The sequence below is a fragment of the Wasmannia auropunctata genome, unplaced genomic scaffold, assembly GCF_000956235.1.
Source record: "Wasmannia auropunctata unplaced genomic scaffold, wasmannia.A_1.0 LD335981.1, whole genome shotgun sequence".
Taxonomy (NCBI): domain Eukaryota; kingdom Metazoa; phylum Arthropoda; class Insecta; order Hymenoptera; family Formicidae; genus Wasmannia; species Wasmannia auropunctata.
Window position 1 is genome coordinate 374,836 of NW_012026909.1, and position 12,635 is coordinate 387,470.

The 12,635-nt window shown below is 42.8% G+C and overlaps 1 protein-coding gene and 1 long non-coding RNA gene across 3 annotated transcripts in view; both read left to right on the forward strand.

The window, feature by feature from the left end:
- The window catches only part of LOC105454594 (ubiquitin-protein ligase E3B), a 10,129-nt gene extending 2,345 nt beyond the window's left edge, over positions 1–7,784 (forward strand). For both annotated transcript variants that reach the window (XM_011697310.1, XM_011697311.1), the window contains exons 5-16: positions 778–969; positions 1,040–1,229; positions 1,357–1,599; positions 2,041–2,212; positions 2,307–2,425; positions 2,550–2,665; positions 2,833–3,035; positions 3,123–3,423; positions 3,932–4,324; positions 4,939–5,103; positions 5,222–5,333; positions 5,492–7,784. In XM_011697310.1, coding sequence (XP_011695612.1) covers positions 778–969; positions 1,040–1,229; positions 1,357–1,599; positions 2,041–2,212; positions 2,307–2,425; positions 2,550–2,665; positions 2,833–3,035; positions 3,123–3,423; positions 3,932–4,324; positions 4,939–5,103; positions 5,222–5,333; positions 5,492–5,664 — 2,379 coding nt within the window. In that variant the 3' untranslated portion in view covers positions 5,665–7,784. The remainder of the gene's footprint in view (positions 1–777; positions 970–1,039; positions 1,230–1,356; positions 1,600–2,040; positions 2,213–2,306; positions 2,426–2,549; positions 2,666–2,832; positions 3,036–3,122; positions 3,424–3,931; positions 4,325–4,938; positions 5,104–5,221; positions 5,334–5,491) is intronic.
- Positions 7,785–9,753: 1,969 nt separating this feature from the next.
- Positions 9,754–10,623, forward strand: LOC105454595. Its single transcript, XR_975007.1, has 2 exons — positions 9,754–10,273; positions 10,372–10,623. It is a non-coding gene; the product is annotated as an uncharacterized LOC105454595 (long non-coding RNA).
- Positions 10,624–12,635: the final 2,012 nt, after the last annotated feature.

Genomic DNA, 12,635 nt, shown 5'->3' on the forward strand with positions numbered 1-12,635 from the left:
TCTCTCTCTCTCTCTCTCTCTCTCTAACGCGGAGCAAAATTGCTTCTGTCGCCGTGGGGCGAATATTATAAAGCGAATATAATCTTCGGATCTGCAACTCGTTTTTTTTATCGCGACATTCTGAGTCGCGGTATGGCGCGTTTGTTTGAACAAATTCCTGCGTTTTACTGCGCGGCGGCGGCCCTCCGGGTTCTTATAAAAGGAATTCGAGATAAATTAAAGGAGGGTAATAACGGGGGAGTAACTAATTACTCGCCGTCCGAAATACACGTTAGAGGAAAATTCCTCTCGCATTAATGCATTCTTCCGCGTTGTACATTGTATCGTCGCATTCGCCTCATATTTTACTACAAAGGAGATAATAACGAGATATTTTCCGGCTGATTATATATAGCCAAAAATACACTTTACATTAAAATTCCTCTCCCATTAACGGAGATCTCCCTGCATTAGATTTCAACATGTATAATATATATATATTATATACACTGTGAAAAAAAATTACTTAAAACAAATAAATATGTTTCAGGTACTCCTCAAAAAAATAATTTCTTGAAGCAAGTAAAATTTTTTTTTTTAAGTAATTTTTTTTCTCAGTGCAAACACTTTTACTTAAAATAAAAAAATTTTACTTGCTTCAAGAAAATTATTTCTTTGAGGGGTACCTGAAACATATTTATTTGTTTTAAGTAGAGATAATAAAGAATTAAATTTACATCTAACGTTTGGCCCATTTCTTAATTATAAGTATGTAAAGTTTCTGATGTTTATTTACAGTGCATTTCATCATTCATAACGAATAACCTGTTCGCGAGAAGTTTGGAGTTGCTAAATTCCGAGCAGAACTTAAGGATCGTCTTTAACGCGCTGGAGGGCAGTTACGCGCTTTGTTTGCTCGCTAATCTGATACAACTGGCGAACATCGAGAGGGAAGAAGTACTAAGAGAGCTCTGCTTTCCTTCCTTTACGGTAAGCGTGTCTGGTGATTTTATCTGTTACAGGCATATCGATAAAATCTTGTGTGAATTTTCTGTGGCAGTTCGTTGTGACGAGAATGCTGGAGGCATGTCAACAATACGTAGTCGCCAAACGGAGTAATTTGACGCATTGGCACCCAGTATTGGGCTGGTTTGCACAGACAATCGACACCTCGTTGCAGGACGCGACTCCTTCGGTGAAATTGCAGCTCGCCTGTCTTTGGACCGGCAGAATCGTCACGCATTTAATCGGTGAGGGTCATCGAGTTCACCTATCCCGATAAATCCTTACGAAGGATTGCAATTCGCACGCAAAAGTGCGATATCCAAATCGGCAGAAATCATTTTGCTCCCTGTCTAGTCTCCATTTTCTCTTCAGAGCAGCCACTAACCGAATTCGTCGAGAAGGAGGTACCACCTCCGGTAGAGCAGCAGAGTACCTCTTCCATAGGTGCCAATATTTTCCGACGAGCGTTTCTCGAGGCGCGCACCAATAGGAACAACAGCACCAAGAACTACAGGAAACTGGGTAGTCCGGAGGCTACCAAGATAGCTCTGATCTGTTCCCTGTATCAAACGGCGCTGCACACGCTCACGCAAATGAAGATCGAGATATTGACGGGTGCGTTTAATATAAAGATCAGCGTGCACCCAGGTAGCATCTTGAAAACGTTTCTGGGTGGTTAAAATGCCCATTCGAAAAACGTTTAAAGAAACGTTTCTTTTTGGTAAAAAAAAAAGAAACGTAGAGAAATATAATCGAAATATAATTTTTTCTCTATCTGTGAAAAAGTTTACTTGAAAAGAACGAATGCGTAAACTTTTTTACAGATAGAGAAAAAATTATATTTTTCGATTATATTTCTCTAAGTTTTTTTTTTTTTTACCAAAAAGAAACGTTTCTTTAAACGTTTTTCGAGTGGACATTTTAACCATTCAGAAACGTTTTCAAGAGTCGGTTATGAAACATTTCTGAAACGAATACGTGCTACCTGGGCGAGATGATATGCGAACGATATATGCGAACGATATATCGACTAATAGCGTGAACGTACAAAAACAGGATTGTGCTATCAAGGCAAAATTCTCTATCACATGTGGCTGTTTCTGACAACCCTGGGGCCGCACTGCGGTCTGAAAGCGTTTCTAGATCTCTTGGCGGCTAACACAAAGTGCACGGCACCTGAGTTCCAAATGTTGATACTGTTCGCCGATTGTATGACGCATTACGTTACGTAAGTGACGTAATTTTCTCTTTCAAACAGATTTAGTTAAATTCCGTCGTGATCGATTATGGACACGTTGATCCTTCGAATTTCCAATTTTCAGCATTTTGGACGACATGGAGATGTACGAGCACCAAGATCCCTTCAAGCTCACGGACTTCATCACGATGTCGTACTTTCTAAATCAATTCTTGTACAAAGCGGTTCTCACTAATTTATTCGGTAAGTCGATTTGCCGCGCTGGCGGTGATTTCTCGCTAACTTATAATATCAATGGAGTGAGGAGAAATAGTAAGAATTCTAGGATTACTACACCGAGATGCTAATATATGCTTTAAAATTACAGATGTGAAGTCGGTATCCAGCAATCCTCTATTTATCTCACTTTACATTCTTTTAATGGCCATCTATCGGCGCGACTGCCGCAGAACATTCTGCCCGGAGGGTCACTGGTTAGCCAAGTTAAGTATATCTTAATTTATCTTTAGTATTTTACAAATATCTCTCAAGCTCTATATCTGTAATATGAAGTAAAGAGATTGTATTGTATCTTTTAGTACTCGATCTATATTATATCTTATTATATCTTTTAATATCGTAATTCATAGCTGTTGTTTTTCTCAAAACAGGAAGTACGAGTATCTGGCTTCCTGGCCGACTTGGAGAAAGGACGACGCGGCGCAGCGCTTTTACTCTCAAAAATGCCTCACGTCATCCCCCATTCCGAGCGAGTCGTGTTATTTCGCAAGCACATAGCCGACGAGAAAGCAGTGATGGGTCTGACCGAGAGCGCTTGCAACAGCCCACCGACTACTCTCATCGTCGTGCACAGGTCTGTTTTTACTTCATTTTATGGTTTCTACAATTCCAAAACGGTTCCTTTAATCACCATTATAATCTTTTTTTTTTTATGTTCTAGAACGCGGATAGTTGAGGACGGATACAGACAATTGGCTATGTTGCCGTCACAAGCATTAAAAGGTGTGATCAGGGTACGTTTCGTGAACGAGCAAGGTCTAGCTGAAGCTGGCATCGATCAGGACGGGGTTTTCAAGGAGTTCTTGGAAGAGACGATAAAGCGAGTATTCGACCCATCCCTGAACTTGTTTAAAGCCACCAGCGAAAACCGGCTGTATCCGTCTCCCACATCTTTCATGCAGGACAATCACTTGCAACTATTCGAGTTCGTCGGACGGATGCTCGGCAAAGCGGTTTACGAGGTAAATTTTTTTTATCCGTGATTCAAATAAATTAAGAAATTAATAATATAGGACTCTCGATATTTAAAACTTAAATCCAAGCCAGGCTAATGAGAATCACGAGCGGTTCTTGGTGCCCAAATTTTATGTATTAGAACATTGTATATTTTTAATGTAATTTGATGTTTTAATACATAAAATTTGGGCACCAAGAACCGCTCGTAATTCTCATTAGCCTGCATTTAAGTTTTCAAGTAGATGAATTATAAATGCGTCAGCTTAAAAATTGTAAATAAAAGAATATGAAATAATGAAACAATATTTGGAAAATAATTAAAATATCTCTCTCGAGTCATTATAAGTGTGCGATCATTTTAATTATTCATATATTATTTATAAATATTATTTATCTTTGTCTATGTTGCGATTTTACCATATTTGAATTAGTGTAGTGAAAAAAGATATAGCCGTTGTTCACAAATAAAGTCGATTTTCTCCCAACAACTCTCGATCTCTTATCGCTTTCCAGGGCATCGTCGTGGACGTACCTTTCGCGTCATTCTTCGTCTCGCAATTTTCCGGGCAAACAGGCGGCGCGTTATACAGTTGGCTAGATGAGCTTGCTTCGCTGGACCGCGATCTCTACCGTAGCCTGACTTTAGTGAAGCACTACAAGGGCGATATTCGTCAGCTGGAGTTGACGTTCTCCCTCGACGAGGACGTGCTCGGCAAGCTGGTCACGCACGAGCTGATCACTGGCGGGCGCACCACCGCCGTGACCAATCAGAACAAGATTCAATACATCCACCATATGGCGCACTACAGAATGTATCATCAGATCAAGGAGCAAACGACCGCCTTCATCAAAGGGTTCCGCTCGATCATTAATCCTGAGTGGCTGTCGTTGTTCTCGACGCCCGAGGTGAGGATTCAAGAACGCTTATTTACATTTATTTGTCATGCAGCCTATGACTAAGATATCAAAATTAAACGATGCAGAATCATTAATTTGAATACGATAAATCGAACAATTACATATGATTAAATGTGTGACTTAATAGTTAAATTAATAAATTATTTCAATGATTTTTTGAAAACTGGAATCTAATTGTAAGCTCTATATTCTAAAGAAAATTTAACATGAAATAAATATCATAGTGCTATGATATTTCATTTCATTTCATGTTAAATTAGTATTTTTATGTATATTATTAATAATGTTATGATTTTTATTTTATTTCGTGCTAAATTAATTTCTCTATTAATATCTCTATGTATATTATTAATATAATTATATAATTATAAAATTGTGTATTGTTGCTTATATACTTGTATACATTCAATTAAGTAATCATGGAATATGATTAAATATCATAGTTCTATGAATAATATCTCTATGTATATTATAATGTAATTATATAATTATACAATGAATATATATATATATATATATACATACATATAATTACATAATTATATTGTTATTTATACACTTGTATACATTCGATTAAGTAATCGTGGAACGTGGCTTTGCAGTTACAGAGATTGATCTCGGGTGATAATGTACCTTTGGATCTGCGAGATTTACGAAAGCACACGCAATACTACGGCGGATTTCACGACAGTCATCGTGTGGTCTGCTGGCTGTGGGACATTCTGGAGAAGGATTTTACGGAAGAAGAAAGAGGCTTGTTCCTAAAGGTACCGATCGCAATACTTAATTAATAATTCTTTAATCGAATAATTTTTCTAAAGGTTTTCCCGAGATTTGTTGATGTCTCTAATATCAATCTTACACTAACAATGACATTTATGACAGTTCGTGACGAGTTGCTCGAAGTCACCGTTGCTGGGCTTTGCTCACCTGGAGCCACCTTTTTCCATACGATGCGTGGAAGTCTGCGACGACGAGGACACCGGCGACACTATTGGTACGTATAATAAAGTAATTTTGAAAAAAAAAAGACAAATTCTTTTTTTTTCATAACCAGCAATAAGCCAGAAACCACAGAAAGACTTTCAATATCTCTCATCGAATTCTTTGGTGAAATGTAACTCATTTGATCAATTTTTTTTTTTTGCGATTCAGGCAGCGTGATCAGAGGTTTCTTCACGATTCGCAAGAAGGATCCGCAAAACCGACTGCCCACTTCGTCAACGTGTTTCAATCTGCTCAAGCTGCCGAATTATCAGAAGAAGAGCACGCTGCGGGAGAAGCTGCGCTACGCCGTCACCAGCAATACCGGTTTCGAACTCTCCTAAGTGTTGCCGCGGTCGCGCATCTTTACCCTCCCTCACCCGCCGCCGGAACGGACGAGCGAAGGTTTGTGCGAATTTGTCGAAACATCGCGCGTGACAGTTTTCGCCAATTGGAACGAGATATGTGATTCGATCGGCGATCGGACATCGCCGTGAGATTTCGCGGAGAGGACGAAAAGTCGAATGACATCGATCGATACCTCAGATTCGACGCTGTCTACAGCGATGTGTCGAGTGATGCCTAAACCGCCCTTTATCCCCATCCAGTGTATAATCTCTACAGCCCGACGATTAAATGCGTCGCTATTTAAACGCCTGCTGATTTTTAGATAACGCGAACATTTTAGAGGTCGACACTTAGAGGCGGCTTTTTTTTTCTTGGAAAAACATTGCGACCTCAGTATTGTTCGGGGATTGATCGGTATCGAGAGGAAACATGAGAATGTACAACACAAGGGTATACAATAACGAGCCTGATGAACGGTTAGATAATTGTTAGATACATACATATACATATATATATATTTAATAAATTTCATCGTACGAGAGTTAAGTATATTAGGTGAAGCCTGTTTAACGAGTTCGTGTTTCTGCGGTCTTCGATATATTCATACAGGCACACACTACCGATGTGAAATACACCGTACCTCATGAGCTTAATACCGCTGAGATATAATTGTGCGCTTGCTAGTGGATAGAGTCGTTGATCAACATTTACATTAAGACCTCGGGGGTGGCGGACATTCGAAATTTATTTTCATAGATAACGTTGAAGAGATAACATTTGTTATAGATTACTCCGCTGGTGAACATCCGACCATTTCAGAAATTGAATCAATAAGCAAGGAAAAGCCATAGTCGTGAAAAAAATTACGTCTTACAAAGTTATAAATTATTAAATTATGAATAATCAGAATAATTCATTATTTTCTGAATTATTCCTTCGTCGAATTATTGCTTAAGTATAATTTAGCAGATCCTTTATGAATTTGTATTTGCACGAAAAAATTTTCTTTTTAATTACATTTATCATTTTATCTATGATGAATCTTAGGAATGTACAAAAGTATTCAAAATAAGAAAGATATTTATATATACATGTAAGCATATAGGTTTTAGAATCATTGCATTTCTGTCGTGAATACAATCTTACAAAAATTTCCAAGAAAGGCTGCGGTCTATACGGTTTATTGATTCAATTGAACATTTGCATCTTCGGAACAGGTTCGCCACTCCCGCATTAACAAGAGGACATCCTCGGAGCTGGGGGGATGCCTTGTCGAACGAATCAGCGCGCGTGCGAAATAAGTCTCCGTGAGCAATCAAAAAGACGACTTGCGAGTTTCTAAAAGTTTTCCTCGATATCAAGAGAAAAAGAAATGTCAACCCGGGGAGGAGGCCGCGATCTATTTTAAAAGCTATTTTCTCAAGGTTTTTGTATGGACTATCGGCGCGACGGTGCCGTCTAATCGATTTAATACGATCCAAAAGTACAATTCTCACGGGTGCTCGCGAATAAGAAGTCCTCTGCAGGGTTCGTTCCGAAGGAAACTGTGACAAAAAGTCTCGTCGTATATTTCATGCGAATACGAGGGATTGAGAGGTTCTTCGAGCATCCGCAATCAGAAGCTGAGAGACAAGACGTTCTCGAGGAAGAGAAAAACAAAAAGAATATTTTTTTAATTTTGGAACAATACACATATTTTCTGTCTATTTATCACTATAGAAAAACTTTATCGTCGCGACAAGTAAATGAGAAAAGGTTTGGTGAAAAAAAAAACTTAACCGCGAGCGGACACACAAACTTGACAAATAAAATTTATAATGCTCTATAATTTATACATTAACGATCTAATTTTATTTTTTATCATTTTTATAGACGTTTGTTGTCGCAATTGTTAGCTCGACAGACACAGCTCTAACGATTAGCCCCAAAAAAATGCTTAAACAAAAAAATCTTGTCTTGTTTTAACTCAAATTTATATAATATAAAGTGCATAACGCGAGATTTTTTTCAATCGTTACGACGATGAACTCGACGAGGGTTTCGTCCGCAAAAATTCGCCAAAACGCAAATTAGACGCGTGCGGAGGATACACGCGTGTGTTTATGACAAATACGAAGAAAAAAGAAAGAGGGCACGAAAGGCGCTCGCGGTATTCCGCGCAAGAGGCGAAGTCTCCCGTGCATGATGTAATATCGTTACTGCTCTTGCCTTTCAGGAAACGCGCGTTTCTTCTGTAGTGCGGCAATGCGGGTGGCATTGACGATGAGGGAATTCGACGACAGACCAAAGATAAGGGCGAACGATTCGTGAGATGTTATAATCTTTGCATATTTTCCTACGTGATTATAGGCCGTTCGTTGCAAGCGTCCTGTAAGCCTGCGTTCACGCAATCGCTTTGGCGAAACTCGATTAATGTCTATTTCTACCAATGTGGATTAATTTTAATCTCGGTTTAATTCACTGTTTATCTTTTTATAATTTTTAGAACTGGAAAAAGATACAAAATAAGTTAAACCGAGAATTAAAGTTAATCTACATTGGTAGAAATGAAGTTAAGCATGCTTAAAAATCAAGAGACACTGGACATTTTGTGCAGCTCAGTGGCGGATACAAGGGGAAGGGGAAGAGGGGGGGCAGAGGGGGCGATAGCCCTCTTCTCCCTCAGAGCTCTCCAAACAAATTTCGTATATTGGAAAAAGTCGACGGTCTTAAATGAATTGAGAAAAAAAATTATCAGAAAGATTATTCGAGACTTTTTTTTTAAATAATAAAAAATATTAAAAATATCATTAACGACAATAATAATTAAATATTCACATTTCGTCATACTGCCCCCCTCTTCCCTCCAGGATAACTTTCTGCATCCGCCACTGTGGTACAGTTTTATCTTTAATGACGATCGCGCGAGTGGATTTTCGATTCAACGCGAAAGCTCTCCTCTTGTGATATAGGCTGCGTTCGGTTTGGTGCTTACAGCGCTTAATCTTTGACTATATAAGTATGGACTGATAGTGATTAACTTCATACGTGTCGCTAAGCTGGAAGATGTAGGCTCCACTCCAGTCAGTAATTTTTCTGCGGGGAGGGGAAAGGCTCCTTTGTGAAATCAACGTGTTTACGACGTGTAAAGGAAATTTATAGGTGCTGAGTCTGTTTTTAATTTCTTTCCGTCGATTTGAGATTTTTTCCGGCTCCCTATCAATTTTCAACATAACATTTAATACATTTTGACATATTTGACATTTTTTTTTACTGACTGGGATGAGCCTTAAAATCGAAGTTCGATATCTCAACCAACTTCAGCTCGGCGACACCGGGCATATGTTTTTTACATAATATATAAAAGTGGTGGAGGAGGATCACTAGCAGTCCATATTTATATAAAGCATCATTCGTCCTTGTTTAACATTTGATAAACAACATGAATCAAATGATGTGAGCGCTGCAAGCGCCGAAGCGAACGCAGCCATATAATAATATGCGTAATATAATATCATTGATTTTTTTTTTTCAAAATCGAGCAACAGAACTGTAAACTCGACAATCAGCTTGATTGTCTGTCAATATTCACATTGGTTTCGGCAGAGTTTAATTAATTCCTAATTTATGTGATATATGTGTATTTACATCGACGCATCAGCATTACATTTGTATAATATGTCACCGCAGTTATTGTATTTGGCTCCATTAGAAGGGGGATATTGCGTGAGCGCGGGATTACGCGTATGTATATGTACATTTATTAAAGTGGAGCAGCGAATACTCCGCGGTTCATATGGGTATGTACTCGTCGTGAAGAACGATAAAGGACGGCTATCAGCGTAAGTGTGTATAGACTTTTAAGATTGGCGCGTGTCGAACGGGAAGCTCGGGGCGATTGTGAGACTTCAATTGTTCACCGCGTTCAACCGAAATCGTGCATTTACGAAGTATCTAAGTTGGTTTTGTCGAGCAAGTCCCAGTCAAAAGTTAGTCCCTCCGTATGACTAATAATTCAATAAAAATATTTCGCATAGACTGTACATATGCGATTGCGTGACGTTTATGTGACAACGTCATACTATCGAGTTGGCGTTGAGCGATAAAACCACCTTAAAATAATTAACGAGACCGTGAATTCTCGTCGTCATGAAAAAAAAAAGCAAGACAGAAAAAGGAAAGAACGGAGAGGGAAATAGATGGAAATGTAGAGCAACGTGCTGTAACGCGCGCGAGTTTCTCCTACAATTGCAAAGCGAACGAAGACGACGCATAATTGTGCTGTAAATCGCTCGCTTCGATTATGCAACGGCCGCCCCGCTCTCGCCCCGTTCGTTCGTAATCGATGGTTTTAAATTATTATAATATTCTGTGTATGAGGAGAGGAGATTTCTGTATAAGGACGGGAGAGATCCGCTAATTTCGTACGGTGAGGATTGGCGTATACAATCGTGTAAATATATACACACACACGTCGCAAAAAAAAAAAGGTGTTGCGTTAATGTCATGTGCATTCGCTTTCCTCCATTACGTAACCGATCCCTTCCTGCGAACGTGGAAAAAGACATAAGGAAAGATGAAACCCGTGTGCCGTTCCCGTTGCCAAAAATAGGAACGAAAGTTCAGGTAAGAATTCTCGGAAGTAATGTATGTACTTTGAAAGCGACCAGTTACCGGCTGATGTTCTAACGAAGGATTTACTGTTCGGAGATTTCTTATTGTAGACCTCGTTCAGTCTTCCCGCGTGAAGACGAATTATAAAAGAAGGAAAACTACGAAACTTTATACAGTTCAGCGATACGGTTTAAACGATCGCACACTGCAAATTTAAATTGATATATGATATATGATGCACATTGTACATACGTGGAAAGGGAAAAATTTATCCGCGAAATTTCGTTAATTTTGTTACGAAAAGTCAGGGAGGAAGTCTGATTTCTTACACCTTTAATAAAATCGCTGAAAAGATTTCGTCATTTTTTGTCCATTACTTATTTCTAAAAACGTATAAACGCGGGGAGATAGATGGAGTGAGAGAGAGGGAAAGAGGGAAAGTTAAAACGGCGCGCGCGCACGCGCGGTAAGCGCGCCGTGCCGCGTCACGTGACCGCCTTTGTGCCCGGCGCTGCGGGTCGAGGTGGCGCAGGGCATCAGTGGCGACAGCGGCCGCCAGCAGTGGCCAGCAAGCTTCGACTGCGGGCAGACGTGTGTATCGTCGGCGGAGCGCGGCTCGATCTCCCGTCGCGGCTACGCGAGAGACTCTCTCCTTTTTTCCCCCCTTCCCCCCTGTCTGCTCCGCTGTGCGCGCGTGTGTCTCTCTTTCTCTCTCTTTCTCTCTCCCCATCCTCTCTCTCTCTCTTTCTCTTTTGTCCATCTGTCGCTACTCTTGTCACCCCCGTCTCCGCGGCGTGGTGTTGTCGCGCGTGGTGTCGTCGTCGGCTCGGTCGGGAGAGAAAACGCGTTTGTTTCTCCCCCTGCTCGCGTGTGTGGCTCCCCGGTTTGGTGCTTGGTGCTGCGCTTCTGGTCGCCGCGTGTGCTCCGAAGGAGAGAGAGAGAGAGGTTCTGCTCCGAGAGAGAGGAGGCGGTATAGTAAAAACAACCCACGCAGAGTGGGCAAAGTGGTAGTGACGACGGCGGCGGCGGTGGCGACGACGACGACGACGGCGGCTGCTGCTGCTGCTGTTGCTGCTGCTCTCGCGGGGGAGAGGGCCCGTGCGTGCGTGCGTACGTGCGTGCATACGTGCGGGAGTGCGTGCGTGCGTACGTGCGTACGTACGCGCACCGAGGAAACATCGTACGTCGCGTGCGGTCGTCACGCGCACAGCACGGCGGTGGACTTGACGGCGGCCGACCGTGGTCGCGGTGGTCGTGGCAGTCGTGCCGGAGCCGTGCGACCGCGGCTACCTCGTGTCGCGTTCCCACATCGTCGTCGCGTGTCTCCCAGGAGCGAGCGTCGCCTCCCGCGCCTCCACCGCGTCGTCTCCCTTTCTCCCTGGGAGAACTGTGACACTCCGCGGAAAGCAACCCCGACGATGACAACGATGTCGCTATGAGGCTCGTCGCCGAGAGCGATTGACGGACGCGGCGCGGCGCGGAGAAGCGAGAGTGCGGTGCGGACCGTGCGATACGAATACGACGAGTACAGATCAGTGCGACGCGCCGTGTCGCGTGTGTGTGTGTGTCTGTGTGTGTGCGTGCGTGCGCACACGGTTGTCAGTTACGTGCGTGGCGAAATGTGCGTGCGTACGTGAATGGATGCGTGCGCTCAAACATAACCTAACCTGAGCGTCGCCAAGCGCGCTAAGTGCCGTTCGCTGTCACTCTATCTATCCACGATATCGCGTGTGCGACGGAAGGCGTGTGTATATGTATATATATTGATACATATGCGGATGCATATGTGTGTCATCGAGATCGCGGAGACGGGCTCCTCGAGATCGGGAATCGAACAGGCACGGCAATAGTAGTAAAACGGTGTGCCCGGTGCAGTGCGGAAGACGACGACGACGACGACGTCCAGGAGCCAGGAGGATACGTCGGCGCGAGTATCCGCGTTACCATCCCCCCCGCGTGAGTGCAGGGATCCGCGCGAGAGGGTATAACTCGAGAGACCCTGGGCAGCCGCAGCCGAAGATCATCGGCGAGAGGACAGGATATAGACGGCGTGATAATCCCGTCAACGCGATCGCGAGAGGAGAGGGAGCGCTATGCCCGTCGCGTGAGACTCCGATCCACCCGATCGACTCGCCCGCCGATCGCATCACGCGGCTCAAACCGATAACGGTGGCTCGCTGCTTCGTCGTGGAGCCGCGGGGGCACGGCCCGTGAAGTGGGGGCGGACGGGCCAGCAAGTGCTTTGATGGCAGTGGTTGGGCCCAGCCGGCACTCGCGGGTGTCCATGAGCGTGTCCATACCGCTGATGCAGGGCGGCGGGGCGGGGGCGACCGGCGCCGGCGGCGGGGGCGCCGGCGCCGCCGCTGCCGCCGCC